Source organism: Talpa occidentalis, unplaced genomic scaffold, assembly GCF_014898055.3.
Source record: "Talpa occidentalis isolate TD23 unplaced genomic scaffold, MPIMG_talOcc4v2.1 talOcc4.14, whole genome shotgun sequence".
NCBI lineage: Eukaryota > Metazoa > Chordata > Mammalia > Eulipotyphla > Talpidae > Talpa > Talpa occidentalis.
The window spans coordinates 27,472,747-27,492,222 of record NW_023601433.1 but is presented as its reverse complement, the minus strand read 5'-3'; the positions used below and the strand labels follow the sequence as shown (position 1 = coordinate 27,492,222).

General features: G+C 44.3%; 1 gene segment (V, D, J or C); it reads right to left on the bottom strand.

Moving 5' to 3' along the window:
- Positions 1–6,446: 6,446 nt before the first annotated feature.
- LOC119244079 (immunoglobulin lambda variable 2-18-like) lies at positions 6,447–11,111 on the bottom strand. The segment is given in 3 exon segments: positions 6,447–6,530; positions 10,639–10,955; positions 11,066–11,111. Coding segments are annotated over 3 exon segments (447 nt in total).
- Between the last annotated feature and the right edge of the window lie 8,365 nt (positions 11,112–19,476).

The following is a 19,476-nucleotide window of genomic DNA, read 5'->3' as shown; positions in this document are numbered from 1 at the left end:
AACCAATTATATGATTGCTGCTATTAGCCCATCTTGAAAATAAGAACATGGGAATTATCTACAGAAACCACACAGTATACCAGAAACTAGTAAACTAAAGAAAGCTATAATGTTTGCAAAGTATTGTAAAAATCAAACTACTGTGTCATAAAATTGCCAGAGTAATAGAGACATATAATATTGTTTTCAAGGTTCAAATCATCATACCTAAGAAGACAACTTCAAGCTATGAAGATAAAACTGATAGACAAAATGAGAGATGGAAAAATCTACAAATACATGATAAAATTTCATCATTATGATGGAGGAAAGGAGATACAGGTCAAGAAACTCATACAAGGAGGTAAGGGTAGAAGGGATTAGCGTAATCCATTAACCCAGTTACAGAAACCAAGACTCTTACTCATCAACACCCAGATCAGGAGGTGCAACACCCAGAAACTATCAGACTGCCATAGAGGCACAAACCATCCACCCACAAAGATTAGCCCCTCCCTAAGAGTGATAAAAACCTAACGCAGCCCTCATAACGGGGCAGCACTCTGTCTGCTCACCTGTGACTATGCAGGTGCTTCCTTTCACCAACTCTCTCCCTCTGCAGGGCAGCAGCCTTCCTGCCTGCCCATGACCTGTACCATGCTGGGACTTCTCCTCACTGACCTCCCTCAGTGGAGGCCACTGTCCTCAAGGCTGCCCGCCTGCAACCACACAGGCCTCTCTCAGCAAACCTGTCCCTTTCAGGGCAGTTCTCTCTGCCCGCTTGTATTTGTGCAATTGTTTTTTATTCTTCCGTCCCTTTCCCTAATAAACCTGCTCTTTAAATATAACTAACGTCTCTGTCTCATGGAGAAACTCTCCTGAAGAAACTCACCGCGTGCTGCTGAAAGGGAAACTCTGGTGAAACCTTTCCCAGAGTGAACCCAAGGACCCCGCACTAACTCCAAAAAAACTCTACCAGGGGCCTCCCCGGTGGCGCAGCGGTTGAGCATTGGGCTGTGAAGCTGCCTGGGCCTCTGCAGCGCCAGTTCGGTCCCCGGCTGGCAAGGGTCCCACATGGTGCACAGACCTCTCCTGCCGTGCCCGCTGCTCCCCTCAGCAGTGTACTTCGTTAGTCTGTATGTTCTGCTCCCCGCTCTGGCTCTGGTGAATTCTCTCACCCTCCTGTACTTCTGATTGTACCAAGTGCTTGTATAAATAAATAAATAAATCTTTAAAAAAAAGAAACAAAAAACACCATCAATTACACTCAGTCACTGAAGCACAATTATACAAAAATTAATATGAAATGAAAGTACTCAGCACCACCATGATCCAAGCTATCTTAAGTGACATTGATAGAAAATGCCATTAAAAATCATAGCAAAATGCATGCTTTCATGGTTTCACAAGAATAATCATCAAATTGAGATGTATCTTGAATAATAATATGAATTCCATTTTTTGTAACCATGATAATGTTACGAAATTAAGCTGGCAGTCAATGGAAAAAAATACCTGAAAATTTTCCCTACTCCTGGTGTTTTTAGTTGAATTGTATCTCAAAAAATAGGCATAATTCTAAATCCCAATTAGGAAATGAGACCTTATTTGGAAAAAGTTTCTTTGCAGTGAAATCAAATCAAGATGATGTAAGACTTCATTAGGGTGGACCTTAATCCACCATGACCAGTGTCCTAAAAGAAGAAAAGAAGAAACACAACCAATCAGGAAAGAGATACCACAGGAGTCCAAAGAAGAGATTGAACAGTGACAGCTATAAGTTAAGAAATTTGTAAGACTTGCCAGCAATCACCTGATTAAGAAGAAGCAAGGATTCTTCCCCCTTTTTAATAGAGGGAGCATAACACTGCAGATAGGTTGATATTTGACTTGTACCTGCAGAATTGGGAGACGATACATTGCTATTACTGTAAGGACAGTTGTGCATTTGACATGAAAGTTCTAAGACACTAATGCAACTTAGGAATTAAATGAGGTACATTTAAATATATCATTATTAAATGGGATGGCCAAGGGACTTCAGAAATTGTTTTTAGTGGGAGGAAGCAAAAACACAACATATTAAAATTTATTGGATTCCATAAATTCAGTGCTGAAATTGATAGCATTGAAAGTTCCATAACAAATTTATAGCATTGACGATTCCATAGCAACAAGGTAGGAAGCTAATGACAATGATAAGCACAAAGCAAACAGAAGGAAGAAAATCCTACAAATAAAAATAAGAGCACTCATCAATGAAACTGAAACCAGAAACAAGTAGTCAGTAAAAACTAAAACTGCTTTTCAACATATCAATAAAATTGTGAAAACCCTAGTCATATTGACAATGAGAAAAAGGGGGAGAAACAAATTATCATCTAGGAAATGAAGGGCAGGACATTTCCTCTGTTCCATAAACATTAAGATGCTAAATATATCCCCCCCTTTTTTTCCACTCCAGGAAGATTATAAAACTCTCAGTATCATCCAATTCAGGTTGACCCATGCTTTTTGAAATTGAATATGTCTACCCACTGAACCCTAAGAATAAAACTCCAAATGGAAGAAAAATTAAAAATATACAAAACTTTTCAGGGGAAAATCTGCCAAATTCTCACCAACTTATAACATCTGGTCTATTTGAGATCATTCTGAGAAATGGTTGGCGTGTCGGTCATGTATCCAGCAAGGGTGTAAGCCATGAAAATAATGTTTATTGTTCAATGTCCAATCCTAACTGAATGGATGGCATTTGAAGATTTTGGCTACTATTACTTAAAATAATGACTGATGAATCAATTGATGAGAAACTAAATAAACATGTGATTATAGAGTTAGGGTCAAAATATATATCCAAGCCTGTGAATTGCATTTTGCACATAAATATTACAGACATTGTTGTGATGTTTTCTGTGATTTCTCAGAAATAAAAAAAAAAAGATGAATGGTCCCCCACAAATCATTTTCTCCCTCATATCTATTGCTATCCAATCTGACTCCATTTCAATGACAGTTCCAACCATATTAATGCCCAAGTGAAAATGGGCATTATCTTTATTCTTTCTCTGTCTCCCACAGCTAGTCCAATGCATAAGCAGTCAACTCAATCATGAAACCATCTCTTCCTTCTCTGTTGGGTACAAGGGCATGTGTTCTTGGGGCAACAGTCCTGAGCCACACCACCACCACCCCAAATGACCTGAGACAGCAACAGTCGCTCAGTCATGAGGCATAGAAAAAGGATTTCTCCCCACTGTGTCCATCAAGCTGCAACATTGCACTCAGCACAGGCTTGCAGCTTCTTGATAGTGTTGCAATTGTTGGCACTTCCTGATACCTCCAAGATGCTGTTAGGAATGCCTCAACTTTGTCCTCCCCTCCTCTGTGCTCAAGATTGTATAAATAAATGCACTGCACTAGGATTGAAGTTTCTGTCTGCTTTGCCACAGCCCACCTGGTCCCAGCTTTCACTAATGCATCTGCCTGTCCTTAACCTCCTACTGTCCACTCTCAGATTCTGAATGACTAGGCTGGTCTGCGGCACTACTCCACAGCTTCTATCAGTGCAAGACCCTTGATGTTGTCCCCAGACAAGAAGCACACCACCTAACCACTCAATGTGCATCTGTTTCTTTCAAACAGCTTGTTCACCAAAAAATATTCAGAGAGTTTTAAAGCATCAAATACCGATGGAACATCCTCAAATAAATTCTCTTTACATTTAAGGAACTAATTTTCATTCATCTAATCTCCTTATCTGGACTTTTCAGTCATCATGTGATCTGTCTGTGGCCCACAATCCCCACTCTACTTCCTCACTGCCCAGGTAGAGCATTCCCAAGTCACTCTGTTCCTTAAATCATCCATATGTTCTCTACCACAGTGCCTTTGCACATGCGCTCGATGAAATTCTGGTTTTCCTCCATTGTATGTATGGTCTGTTGATACTCAGTATATACCCTAATATTGCACGCAGCAATGTTTGCTTGTTAAGGGAATCAAAGGGCAAGCTCAGGTTGGAGAGCTGAGCTATGGCATTTGTCCCAAAGACTCCAAACAACATTCAGTGATGTTAAAGAGTAATTTTCACATTGGTTTTATAACAGGGTGGTCCCCAAAAAAGGGGAGTCCCAGGATCCCTAGCCAATGCAAGGGATGATGGAGCTAAACTGGGAGAAGAAGAAGCTGGAGAACAGACTGAAGAAGGAAGGAAAAAGGATAGAGAATCAGAAGGAGACCTGGAGGAGGCACATGGCACAGAGAGGCACGTGAAGAAGCTGCACTTGCTTCATGGACCTGGACTGGTTGAAACAGATGTGGGTGACAGTTCCATGTGGAGGTTAAAAATAGCAGTGTTTATCTTGATTTTGATTTTGCTTTTTTGCTCCCAGACTTGTCTGGCTGTTTCTGACCCTTTTCTATGGATTCCGCTGGGAGATGCTTTAGACTTGTGGCAGGCTTTTGGTCTTGCATGGTCCAACCTTGTTTGGCAGAACTTTTACCCACAAGGGAATAGATAACTTCAGGTGGTTGATTTGGAAACTATCTTTGTCTTTTCTGTATTTCACACTAAGTGTATTAAAGTTCCTTTTCATCAAAGATTTTTGTATGTTTTATTTATCTGTAGATGTCGGGACCTATTTAGAGCAGGCAGATTTGGGTTTCTGCAGTGTCCTCTCCCTGTCCTGTAACAGATAGGGTAACAAGGCAGGACCACCCTGATTCAGTTTCTGAGAGGAGTACAGTAAAATCAAAATAAGCTTTCATGCAGTTTCTCCCTGAGTCTTCTCCCACCCCACCTGTAAATGTCATATTTGTGTTATTTCTCTCTCTCTCTCTCTCTCTCTCTCAATCTTCACTCCATCCTTCATTTTCTCTACCAACACCCCTCACTCCACTCACCCCACTTTAGAGCAGAGGAGGGGAAAAGAGTCTGATCTTCCCCCAAGTATCCCTTCCTGGAAAAAGATTCCTGATGCCAAGAAGACAGAGGAGTTACCCTCCCTGCATCTCAATGACAAGGAGAGGAGGGGATCCCAATCTAGCAGAGAAAAGCTAATCCCTCCATTCCCAGGGACAGAAGACAGGGATGGGACCTCTCAATCTCCCCTTAGGGTGGGCCCCCACAATCTGTTCTAGTCTCTGCTTTGGCCTGAGATGAGCCTGGGGTGCTTATATACATGCACAGAAGATACTGAGTGGAGACAATGGGCTTGACAGCTTTCCCCATTGGAGTGACTAAGGAGAAAAGCTCTTAGAACCTACTGCAAGCCAAGCATCTTGATGGTAGCCTGCAGACATTGCAGTCCCCCAACCAGGCTTACATGTCAGTGTCATCGTTCAGTCAGTTGCAATATGTTGCCTTGGCCTAAGTGTCTGAAGAAAACAGCCCTCACAGAGCTCCCTAGATGGATGAGTAAACACACCATTGGAGTGCAGCTTCTTGAACACAGAAGAGCATGAGGGTGTAGGATGTGATTTCAGTACAGAGTCAGGAGAGGAAAGCGAGTATGGCAAAACCATGGCTGGTCACATAATATCACATAAATGCTCTTTGGGTTCAGATAAGCATCAGCTAACCAAGTGGTACAAGAGGGTGGACACTGAAAGGTAGGACTCACTTCTGTTTCTTGCTGTTCCCTCAGCAACATTTGCAGGGCTTTTCACAAGAGGTTTCAACTATGGATTAAAAATCTGTTTTTAATAGACTGTGTAGGACCACCCCATGGTGACCCTTCAAAATATGGCCTTCAATTTGAGAACCAGGTGTAATTTGTTTCTAACCAACAAATATGGCAAAGGTGAGCAAACCTCTCCCCCATGATTAGGTGACATTAAATGGCCCAGGTGACAGGGTGGTTTCCTAAGATGACATTATGTGATATGAGACTCCCTCTCAGCACAGGAGCAGAAAGGACAGTAGAAACCACAGTGACTCACTGCGAGTACATAGCCCAGTGCTGAGAGCAAATCTCAGGCTGTGGCCCCAGTGTCCCGTGAATGTGGAGTGCTATGGGTAAATGCTCTGGCTGTCCCAGGACAGTGTTCATCAGTCTTTATCTCAAGCAAATCCAGAGGTGGTCAAAGAGGTCCCGCTGCATACCTGGACCCCGGGACTTGAGCTGGGACTCCTGAGGGCACAGAACTGACAACACCATCAGAAAATCACATCCCACATTCTTGTGCTGACATTGTGGGACCAGGAGGTAGGATTATAAATCTTGTGTGGCTGTTGCTCCCAGTGCAGACAATGTGACATCTGTCTCATGTCTCAGGTGACACATGTAGATACTTTGTAAAGGTCCCACTGATGGCCGTACAGTCAAGCAGCCTTATGTAAAATGTGCAGGGACAACCAGACAGAAGCCCCTTGGTCACCTGGTTAATTTACATATAGACATCCACCCTACAAGCAGGGGCAGCTGCTGCCAGCCTCACAAAAACAAGGGGCAGGGCCCAAGTTGTTATTCTGTGTCCAGGAGCCGCGGCCCATCCCCATGTGCTATGATGCGGCTATTGATGAGCCACTGATGTGTGACACCGACCAGCTGGGGGACACAGTGAGAAGGTAATGGCAGTTGACTTGGGAAATTAAGAAGGTGGCTAGTAAAAGATTTGAAAAAATAACTAATGTTAAATTATGAGGAGATTGACTCCTCATCAGGAAATGGCTCCCACCAGATCCTTGTTTCCTGAGTTAGGAAATCCCATCATCTGCCATCTGCAAGCTAGGGAGCCTGGACAGAGGGCGTTTTCATTAATTTCCAGTCTGAGTTCCTGAGAATCAGGGGATATGTGATGTGAATTTCAGCACTGGGCAAGAATGAGGTGAAATGATCCAGCTACTGCAGTGAGACAAGGAGAAACAATGAATTTCTCCTTCCCCTGCCTTGTCTAAGTCAGACCCTCCCAGGCTGGATGCCATCCATGCAGTTGACTTTACTGAGTCCACTGGTACAAACGCGAGTCTCGGGCAGGACACTGGCACAGACGCAGAACAATCATGGTGAGTCCGGACACTGCAGGCCCACTCTAGCTGACATCACAGTGACCATTCCTCCTGAGGCACTGGGGATGGTTCCGGGCCAGATCACATTATGTTCAGATATAAAACTGGGAAAGTTCTGGTGGAATGGAGAGAGTTGTCATGGCCTGGTGCCTCTGAGGCTGAAACCTACCTTCATTCAGATGTTTGACTCTTCTTGGTCAAACTGCATGTCTACATGTGAACGCGTCATTATGATGAATTGTAACAGGTGCTCCAGCAAGAACTGGAATTGGCTCATGATGAGTAACAAAAATGTTGGGGATTCCTGAGGAAGGGGGGGCATGTCCACCAGCTATCTCATCCCTTGGAGAAAAAGGGATCCTTTTGGGAAACAGCCCTTCCTAGTGGGAAAGGAATACAGGATGGAAAGGGAAGATTCCACACACCGCAGATGCAACTAAAATTCTTTCCTGTTCAGTATCTCTGGATATGGGGTAACCTAGAGGGATATTAACATAAAATGTCCATGTAGTTAATCCTCAGATCTCAGCAACAATTTCACCTTTCTCAGCATCTCTTCTCTTAGCAGCAATGTGCAGAAGAGTAAGCACCAAGAAAGGCCGCACTGACTCAGCAGGGCAGACTTGAGTGAAGGAGACATTGTTCTGGACAACTGAGTCCAGGCTGGGCTGCACAGGCACAGGAGACTAGAACATGTAAAGTGAGGATATACTTGAAAACTGAGGAAAATGGCCCCAACTTGTCTCCCTGTCTGTTCTAGTGTAGTTGAGTTGGGAAAAGTTACATATTCTGTAACTTGGACACAGAGAACAAGAAAAGCTCTTTTATTGCAAAGCAATAGAACAGAGGATGTTTTGCTTTGGGGTGTTAGGGGAGAATGGTGGACCTGCTTTGGGAACCATGTTCTCAAGACCTTTGTGTGATGTCCCCTCTGCACAGGCTCTGAAGTATCTTCAGGGAGCCTGTGAGCAAGGGAAGATTCTGGCCTCACTTCCCCCGAACTTGCACACTGTGGAAGTGCCAGGCTTCTAAATGAGGGACAGTGATGATCAGTCTCTTCCTCAGGTGTAGCCACTGAGGGTCAGGGATGATCATTACCAGAGAAGTGATCAGGGATCCCTGGGGGAAAAGTCCCGACAGCAGAGATAAGGAGACTGGGCTCAACCCAGACCCTGATACACCACAGGTGTGATACCCCATGTCACTTCCAACAAGGGAAATGGTCACTGAGTGTTCCAGAGCATGGACACTGCCCAAGGGATTCCAACAGGAGCGAATGGGACCGGGAAGCTGGAAAGAGGGAAACAAACTCAGGAATGCTCAGTGCTGGGCCTTCACACAAATTGCTTCCTGTACCTGTTTCTGCTCATCCCACTCTAACTTGTTCCTATACGCTAGTTCTTCTGCATCCAAGAATGGCAGAGCTCAACTGACATGCTGTCCCTCTGAGCTGTACTACTGAGTCAGGACAGACTGAGCCTGTGGCAGTGTTAAAGCCCCTGAGGCTGTCCCTGTCCTTCCACCACAGACTCATGGAGGCTCCTGACTGAGGATCTGGGACTATTCCTTGCTCTGAGGAGTGTGGAAAAGACAGGGTTCAAGGCTGTCTAAGGAGCTCCAATCACTCGTTTTCCGATGATGAAACCCAAAGGTGGCTACTTTTCATTTCTCTTCAGCTTTCCCTCATTCTTCTCAAAAGCCTCTGTGTCCTAAGCAGGAGCAGTGACAGACACTGTGTCCAGAGACTGAGACCTGGTTCATTTATCATAAAGAAAGAACTGTTGGGGTACAGAAGAATTGTGACCCTATTTCTGAATAATGCAAGGGTGCTCTGAGAGAAGCAGCTCCAAAACTGAATCAGGCCCATTGACAAAACGAATAATGTCCCCAAATCCAGGCCTTTGCTTCCCCCAGTAACCAGGGGGTATAATACAATCACCAGGGAAGACAGACTAGTGGAGTTGAAATCTGTTTTATTCTTTCTTCTTTCATCACTTTTTGCTTTCCAGTTCCTGTTTCCATCGAATCCCTTTTCCCTTTATCTTTTCCTGATTGAAATGTGTCCTGCCATACTGGGGGTTTAGATACAACTTCATGATCATTCTACCTGTCCCAGTAGGTGTTTCTTCCCGAGTGTGTGGCCCTGAGGGTTTCTCAAGTCAGTAATGAAGAAACAATGGATGGGAAATAAAATGAAGTTGGAATGTTCCATTAAAAAAAATAAATAAATAAAGTTATGAAGAGGAGACCTAGGAAGATTGAATCCTTAAATGGTAAAAGAATATATACTGCCAAATAAGAGGGAGCTCGCTCAGATTTAAATGACCCAATGGGGAGCAGGAGGTGAACTCCAGGTTTGGAGGATGTGGAGGGAGAGGCTGGAGTGAGGGGGGCTGTCCTAACTACACCAGCCCTAGGAACCCTCATTTCAAGTCTGTCTGTCACATGGGACATTTGATGTGCTGATGCACCCAACAAGTTATACTGCGGTATATTCCTGTTATAATTATATGTAATATACCAATGAATGGGAAATAGAGAAAAACACAAATTTTTAGCAAGAATGAAACATGGTAAGTGTTAGCTGCTTTTGGCCTGAAGAAGTCCAATCCTGGCCCTTCCTGGTGGCTCAGGGGTTAAAGTCTCACTGCTATCAACCTATTGCCAGCCACTCCCATACTAACCCACAGCACAGCGGACCTCTGCTTGTCTCGCCCTCTACTCACTTCATCAGTGTATTTCAGTAGATCCACCTATAGGGAGTTATGCTCCCTATACTTTCTCTAGTGAATCCTCTCAACCACCCACCCCCGCACCTCTGGCCTACACTCCAGTCCTTGTATGCATAAATTAATAAAAATATTTTAAAAATTAAAAAAGGAAGTCCCATCTCAATTCCACAGATGTTCCACCCTGAGGTGTCATATGTTAATCTCGCTGCCAATACTTGACCTGCACCTCCCTGTGACAATCTGAAGGCTCCACAGTCAACAGGAACAAAGACTGTGGAGGATCCGGCTCACTCATGCTCTAGCTATAATTTTCTTCCCACTGCTCACTGTTAAGAACCATACTAGTCACCTTTAAGAAAAACTGGAACCTTTTCAAGGCAGAGACACATGAGAGGATTTGCACTCTCCAAGCTCTCTGAAAAATAAAGATACTTGGACAGATTCCCAGACATTCTAGAACAGTCATGTGTAGTTACAGAAACAGGGTTGCAGAAAATGATATTCTCTCTCCACAAAGACTCACATCCTGTTGTCACAAAAGACCGACAGCAGTACCACACTAACATGTGGCTGGGACTAGGGACATGTTCCAGAGTCTCCAGCAGCAGAGAACCGACTCCACGGAGGAGAACAGCCTGAGCTCTATGCCATGAACTCCTGTCACTGAAGAAATGGAAAGTGGAGGACATTCTAGGATCAATCATAAATGTAGAGAAAAAAAAATCATTGCACCCTGAAAATAAGACAGCATCATTGTGGATTGCACTAAGGAGAAGAGAGGAGCTAAGAGTAAACTGAATTGTCAAGGCCACGTGCATGAAGCCCCATCTGCACAGGGTGGGGGAAGCCTCTTCTGTGCAACAGGGACGCTGGGAGCACAGGGCAGTTTCTTGTCTCACTTCCCCGTGAACTTACACCACTGTGGTAAGTATAACCACTCCTGAATGAGCTACAGTAATACTCAGCCTCATCCTCAGGCTTGAGACCAGAGATGGTCAAAGTGGCCGTGTTGCCTGACTTGGAGCCAGAGAAGCGATCAGGGATCCCTGAGGGCCGGTAACTGACAACATAAATCAGGAGCTTGGGTGTCTTGCCAGGGAGCTGCTGGTACCAGGATACATCGTTATATTGCCCAATGTCATTGCTGGTCCCAGCACAGGAGATGGTGACTGACTGTCCCAGAGCCCCAGACACTGAGGAAGGCTGGGTCAGAGCTGACTGGGCCCAGGAACCTGAAAAGAGGAAAAACACACACAGGCGAGTTCAGTCTGCGCCCAAGGGAGCTGAGCAGAGATAAGGGTCAGCCATGATGTGTTCAGTGTCCCTTCCCTGGAGGCCTCACCTGTGGCCTGAGTGAGGAGGGTGAGGAGAAGCACAGTCCAGGCCATGGTGGAGACAAGCCAAGGTCTCTGTCTTCTGATGCCCCAACCTGGGCCTGACTCCCCCAGATGTCTCTTATCCCCAGCCCTGCCTAAGAGGAGGAAGAGGGTCTCTATGCAAATCTGCTTCCTGCTTCTTAGATTCAAGGGCCAGGTCACAGATGAGATCATTTGAACTTTCTTGCATTTTCTTCCATTTTGCTTCCACAAGCAAGATACACCAACCTCCCCAAACCTGGACAAGACGTCACAACACCTTTGTGATACTCTCTCTCCCTCTCTCTTAAAATTTCTAAGACTATTGTTTAATTTTCTCTTTTCTGTTATTTTTAGGACAGTTTAATCATTTGATATGACATCTAGGACACTAATGCAACTTAAGAATTAAATGAAGTGCATTTAGGGCCTCCCTGGTGGTGCAGCAGTTGAGCTCTGGGTTGCAAAGCTCCCCACAGCCTATGTGGCGCGGACTCAATCCCTGGCTGCTCCAGGCCACCAGAGGAGGGTCCTGCATGGCGCGCAGACCTCTCCTGCCGCCCGCTGCTCCCCTCAGCAGTGTACTTAGGTCCTTCTGCCTGCTCTGCTCCCCGCTCTGGCTCTGGTGAATTCTCTCACCCTCCCGCGCTTCTGACTGTACCCAGTGATAGTATAAATAAATAAAAATATCCTAAATAAAAAAAAAAGTATGGGTTCTCTAAACTCAGTTTGACAGGGAAATTGATAGCTGAATTCCACATCAAAAACATAGGAAGCAAAGGACAAAGACAAGCACAAAGCAAACAGAAGGAAGAAAATCCCACAAATAATAAAAATAAGACCACTCATCAATGAAATTGAAATTCCTTATCTGGACTTTTTTTTTAAGGATTTATTTATTTTTATAAGAGCTGGGGTATAGGTCAGAGGCGTGGGAAGGTGAGAGAATTCACCAGAGACAGAGTGGGGAGCAGAGCAGGGAGTTGGACCGAAGACACTGCTGAGAGGAGCAGTGGGCAAGACAGGAGAGGTCTGCTGCTCCATGTGGGTTTCTCCCTGGCCTGCCGGGAATCGAACCCACGCTAAAGAGGCTATGGACAGCTTCAGAGCTTCAGAGCTTCAGAGCTTCGCAGCTTCACAGCTTCAGAGGATAGCGTTCAACCCGATGTACCACCAGCGATGTCTCCGTATTTAGACTTTTCAGGCTTGATGTGGTCTCTCTGCAGCCACAACTGCCCACTCTACTTCCTCACTGGCTCAGTAGAGCATTCCCCAGCCGCTCTGTTCCTTATATCGTCCGTATTTTCTCTACCACAGTGCCTTTGTGCAAGCTTTTACTCCCGATGAAATTCTCATTTTTCTCCAACATTGTTTGTCTGATCTGTTGAAGACTCAGTAGTGGACCCTAATATTCCACTCTCTAATGTTTGCTTGTTGAGCGAATCAAGGGGCAAGCTCAGGTTGGGGAGCTGAGCCACTTCAAAGACTCCAAACCACATTCAGGGATGTTAGAGACAGTTGTCACCTTTGTTTCTGAGGTGAGTACATTTAAATTGAAATAAGCTTTCATGGAGTTTCCACCTGTCTTCCTCTCCCAACCCTGCAAATGTCACATTTTTTTTACTTCTCTCTCTCCCTCTTTGTCTCTCACTCTCTCCCTTTTCAATCTGCCCTCTGTCCTAACCTCTCTCTCTCCCAACACCCCTCACTCCTTTCACCCCACTTTACAGCAGAGAAGGCAATCAGAGTTTGATGTTCCCTCAAGTATCCTTTGCTGAAGCACAAGATTCCTGATGCCAAGAAGGTATAGGATTTACCCTGCCTGCATCTGAGAGACAAGGAGAGGAGGGGATCCCAGCAGAGCAGAGAAATAGCTAATCCCTCCTTTCCCAGGGACAGAAGTCAAGGACCCAGCATGCTATTCTGTGTCCAGGAGCAGCAGCCCATCCTCACTGTGCTGTGACCCGGACACTGATGGCCATGATGTGTGACACCAACCCAGCCTGTGGGAGTTCAGTGACGGTATTGCTTGTTGACTGGGGAAATAAGAAGAGGGCAGCACAAGGTTTGAAAAAATAATTACTGGTGGAATATGAGGAGATTAACTTCTCTTCAGGAATTGGCTCTCACCAGATCCCATCTGAGGATATGAGGTGGGAAATCCCATCAGCTGCATGTGCAAGCTAGGGAACCTGGGCAGTGGGCATTTTCATTCATTTCCAGTCCAAATGCCTGAGGACAAGGGCACATGTGATGGGAATTTCAGCACCGGGCAGAAAATGAGGTAAAATGATCCAGCTCAGCAGTGAGACAAGGGAAAAAGATGAATTGTTAGAAACGCGAGTGTCGGACAGGACACTGGCACACACGCACAACAATTACGGCGACTCTGGGCGCTGCAGGCCCACTCTCGCTGACATCACAGTGACTCTTCCTCCTGAGGCGCTGGGGCTAGTTCCTGGCCAGAACAATCATGTTCAGATCTAAAACCGAGAAAGTTCTGGTGAGGTGGAAACATTGGTCTCATGCAGGGCCTCTGGGCCAAAACCTACCTTCATTTATACACTTGAACATTCCAAGTCAAATCATGTCTACGTCTAAACGTGTCTTTATGAAGATTTTTAACAGGCGCTCCAGCAAGAACTGGTATTGCCTCATGCAAATGAGGACTCCTGACTCCTGCCTCCCCAGAAATGTTGGGGATTCCTGAGGAAGGGTACATATCCACCAGAAATCTTTCCTTGGAGGAAAAGGAGCCTTTTGTGAAACAGCCTTCACGAGTAAGGAGTCAGCACACTGCGGGATACTTCAGGAAAGGAATCCATGGATGGAAGGGGAGGATCCCACACATCGCAGATGCAACTAAAATTCTTTCCTGTTCAGTTTCTTTGGATATGAGGTCACCTAGAGAGATATTAAAGGAAAAGTTCCATGTACTTTATCCTGAGTCCTCAGCAACATTTTCACCTTCTTTAGCTGCTCCTGTTTTATTTATTACATATTTACTATATTTGCATATTTATTGCTATTTATTATTTTCATGCATCATTGCTCATGTTTGCACAGCATTGGTTTCTCTGCTCAGGTGTTCTCCCTGAAGTTCTATTACAAAACCTGACTGTGGCCATCACCATAGTCCCTTTTACTCTTCCCCCACCTATTTTGACAGATGCCCCAAACAGACTGATGGATTAAAAAGTTGTGATATATATTGGAACAAGAACAGACACATGGACCAATGAAACTTAATAGAAAATCAAGAAATAAACCCACAGATTTATGGTCAACTAATCTTTGACAAAGGAGCAAAGAATATGCATGGGAGCAAAGAAAGTTTGTTCAATAAATGCTGCTGGGAAAACTGGGTGACTACATGCAAAAGAATGAAGCTTGACTACTACCTCACACCATACACAAAAACCAACTCAAAATAGATTAAAGAACTAGACATAAGACCTGAAAACATAAAATATATAGAAGGAAATATAGGTGAAACACTACACAACATGCACCTCAAAGACATCTTTACAGACGCATCACCCAAAGCACTGATAGTGAAGGCAAAGATAAACAGCTGGGACTACATCAAATTAAAGAGCTTCTGCACAGCAAAAGAGACAATAACCAAAACAAAGAGAAACCCCACCGACTTGGAGAAAATTTATGCATACAACACTAAAGGACTGATAAAGGACTGATCACAAAAATCTACAAAGAGCTGATGATGAGACTCAACAAAAACAAAGAAAATAATCCAATCAAAAAATGGGCAGAAGAGCTAAAAAGAAACTTCTCCGAAGAGAAAATGCAAATGGCCAACAGGCATATGACAAAATGTTCAACATAACTTGTAATCAGGGAAATGCAAATCAAAACTACCATGAGATACCATCTCACACCAGTGAGAATGGCACATATTAAAAAAACTAGCAACAACAAATGTTGGTGAGGTTGTGGAGAAAAAGGAACTCTCCTGTACTGTTGGTGGGAGTGAAAACTGGTCCAACCACTATGAAGAGCTGTGTGGAGATTTCTTGACCTACTAAACATAGAGCATCCCTGTGATCCAGCAGTTCCACTCCTAGGTATTTACACAAAACACAGAAACATTAATTCCAAAGGACACCTGCACCCCTATGTTTATAGCAGCACTATTTACAACAGCTAAGCTATGGAAACAACCCAAATGCCCAAAATCTTGATCCAGATGACTGGATCAAGAAGATGTGGTACATATACACAATGGATTATTACTCAGCAATCAAAAAAGATAAACACATGCAGTTTGCAGCAACATGGATGGAGCTGGAAGGGATCATGCTCAGCAAAATAAGTCAGAAAGAAAAAGTAAAATACTGGGTGGTCTAACTCATAGCAGGAATTTAGAAAACATAAATAAGGGAACAGGAAAAAGACCAATTAATACAAAGTAAAAATCAAAGTCAAGAAGAAACTATAAACCAAAGACATACTACGGGGAGGAAGGTGGAGAGAGGAAGGACTAGGGTCAAAATAAGGGGGGGGGGTGCAATTCTATGGGGAATATACCCAAAATGAAAATGAATACATTGTGCAAAAATGAAAAATGATGTAAGAATTATATAAAATAAAAAAGTAAAAAAAAAATAAAACAAAAAGTGGTGATACATATACAAAATAGAATACTACTCTGTGATTTAAAAAAAAGTGAACTCAGGCCATTTGTGGCAACATGGATGGAGATGTAAGGGGCTATGACAAGCGAAAAAGAAGAAAAAAGAGAAACATCGATTGATTTCATTTATGTGTGGAAATGAGAGACACTGCCCAAAAGGCCAAAAGAAGACACAATTTGCAAGCTCATCATAGATTTGCAGCAACAGCCTCTCTCCTATCAGCAACAATGTGCGGAAGAGGAGGCACCAAGAAAGGCCACACTGACTCTGCAGGGCAGACCTGAGTGAACAAGGAGACGTGGTGCTGAACAACTGAGTCCAGACTGGGCTGCACAGGCGTGGGAGACCAGAGCATGTAAAGTGCGGATATACATGACAAACTGGCCCCAACATGTATTTCCCTGTCTCCATTAGGACATTTGAAGAATTGGGATAAAGAGACCCAAAAAAATGCTGTTTTTTCCCAAAGCAATAAAAGAGTGGCTGTTTTCATTTTGGTGTCAGGGGATGACAATGGAGCTGCTGTGGGAACCACATTGCCAAGGCCATGTGTGTTAAGGTCCCTCTGCACAGGCTGGTGAAGCATCTTCAGAACATGGAAGGAGCCTGTGAGCACAGAGCAGGTTCTGGCCTCCCTTCCCCTTGAACTTGCACACCGTGGAAAGTGCCAGGCCTCCTAAATAAAGGACAGTGATGAGCAGCCTCCTCCTCAGGTGGAGCCACTGAGGGTCAGGGAGACTCAACACGAGAGAAGGGATCAGAGTCCTGGGCCAGAGTCCTGAGGACAGAGATAAGTGAATGGTCTCAACCCAGTATTGTTGGCCCCAGGATACAACACAAATGTGACACCTGATGACACTCCAGCAAGGGAAATGGTGATCCAGTGTCCCAGAACCTGGAAACTGAGGGAGACTCAGAAAGCTGGAAAGAGGAAAACAAATCCTGGTGAGTTCAGTGCTGGCCCAGGTAAGCCTAGGGTGGAAGACATGGAGGGTCAAGACAGATGTCCCTGGGGTCCGTTCACTGGGGGCCATGCTTGTGCCCCAAGTGACAAGAGAATGGAGAATGTCAGATCATGATGGACATACCCTAAGATCTCTGGGTTTGACTTCCCCAAAACTCTCTTGTCCTCTACTCCTGTCTCACAAGAGAGGATCCTCCAAAAATATCTGTTCTGTATCTGTTACTGCTTACCCGACTCTGACTTGTTCCTGCACTCTAGATTCCTCTGCACCCTAGCATGGCAACACTGCATTGAGTCAGGACAGACTGAGCCTGTGGCAGTGCCAGAGCCCCCGGGGGTGTCCCTGTGCTTCCAGCACAGACTCATGACTGCTCCTTGACTGAGAATCTGGGACAATTCCATTCTCTGAGGAATGTGGGAAAGACAGGGCTCAAGGCTGTCCGAGGAGCTCCAATCACTCTTTTTCCGATGATGAAAATCAAAGGTGGTTACTTCTCACTTCCCTTCACCTAGCACTCTATCTTCTCAAAAGCCTCTATGTCCCACGTGTGTGCAGTGGGCTGACACTGTGACCTGAGACTGAGATCTGGTTCATTTCCCGGTCCTGATAAAAAGAACTATTGGGGTACAACAGAAGTGTGACTCTGTTTGTGAATTACACTAGGGGCGATCAGAGGGAAGCAGCTCCTAGAACTGAATCAGGCCAGGTTGAACCACACCAGTAACCTTCCCCCATCCAGACCCTTGCTGGCCCCTGCTGGGCAGCATATGGTATCACTCAAGTGCCAGATAAGGCTGCTGAGTGTAGTTGAAAATCTCAGCTTTTTTGCTTCTTTTTCATTCCTATTTCTCTCTTCTAGATCAATACAAGGTTCCCCCATTTCCTTTTCATCCCTATAGTCCTCTGTCCCTGTTCCCTGGGTCTCCTCCTGAATGAAATATGTCCTCCCACACGGTGAGCTAAGACTCTGCCCTTCAACCTGCCTCAGTAGGTGTTTCCTCTTTAGTGTGTAGAGGAGGGATTCTCTAGTCAGCCAGGAAGACACATTGGACGGAAATGAAAGCATGTCATGTAACAAGTTTCATTAAAAAAATTGTGAGATGCAGACTAAAGAAGTCTGTTTTTCAAAATGGTGAAATGAAATATTTGGCAGAAGGAGAGGGAGCTCAGTAGGTTTGAATGACCCAGTGGGGAGCAGCAGGTAAAATCCTGTTTTGCAGGCTATGGAGGGAGGGGCTGGAGTGAGGTGGAGTAGTTCTAACACACCAGGCCTGGGGCCCTCATTTCAAGACTGTCTGTCACATGGGACATTTGATGTGCTCATGCAACCAATTGTGATGTTTGTGGACACTTTCAAGATCCCTCTTTGTTTTCCTTGCCTTGTGATTTGTTACCAAATGTCAACTGAAGAACATTGTTTCCTGAGCTTAGTTCACATTTCATTCTCGGTCCCCAGTCCCCACCACACAAACCCAGAAGTAGGAGTAGACTCACTCTGGTCAATGTGGATGAAATTGAATGAAAATATAATCATGGCTGCCACATATTAACTCCCAACAAGTTACACTGCAGGTGCAGTTGTGTCTTAACTGTACGCAATATATCAGGGAATGGGGATAGAGAAAACCACAAAACTGGAAACAAGAATGAATTATGACAAGTATTTTTTTTTAAATAATAAATTTTATTTTTATATTCCCCATACAATTGCAGCCCCCCCATTCTGACCCCAATCCCTCCCCTCCCGCCCCCGCCCCCCAAAAGTGTCACTGGTTCATAGTTTTTTGTTGATTTTGATTTTCACTTTCTTATAGTTATTCATTTTCCTGGTCCCTTATTTAAGTTTTCTAGATTCCTGCTATGAGTGAGACCGTCCGGTATTTTTCTTTTTCTTTTTGGCTTATTTCGCTGAGCATGATCCCTTCCAGTGCCATCCATGTTGCTGCAAATTGCATGTGTTTATCTTTTTTGAATGCTGAGTAATATTCCATGTTATATATGTACCACATCTTCTTGATCCAGTCATCTATTTTTGGGCATTTGGGTTGTTTCCAAAGCTTAGCTATTGTAAACAGTGCTGCTATAAACATAGGGGTGCAGGTGTTCTTTGGAATTGATGTTTCTGTGTCCTTTGGGTAAATACCTAGGAGTGGAATTGCTGGATCATATGGAAGCTCTATGTTTAGTAGGTCCAGAAATCTCCACACAGTTCTCCACAGTGGTTGGACCAGTTTGCACTCCCACCAACAGTGCAGAAGAGTTCCTTTTTCTCCACACCCTCGCCAACATTTGTTGTTGCTAGTTTTTTTAATATGTGCCATTCTCACTGGTGTAAGATGGTATCTCATGGTAGTTTTGATTTGCATTTCCCTGATGACAAGTGATGTTGAACATTTTTTCATATGCCTGTTGGCCATTTGCATTTCCTCTTCAGAGAAGTTTCTTTTTAGCTCTTCTGCCCATTTTTGGACTGGGTTATTTTCTTTGTTGTTGTTGAGTCTCATCAGCTCTTTGCATATTTTTGTGATCAGTCCTTTATCATTAGTGTTGGGTGCAAAAATGTTCTCCCAGTTGGTGGGGTTTCTCTTTGTTTTTGTTATTGTCTCTTTTGCTGCGCAGAAGCTCTTTAATTTGATGTAGTCCCAGCTGCTTATCTTTGCCTTCACTATCACTGCTTTGGGTGATGTGTCTGTAAAGATGTCTTTGAGGTGCAAATCATGTAGTGTTTCGCCTATATTTCCTTCTATATATTTTATGATTTCAGGTCTTATGTCTAGT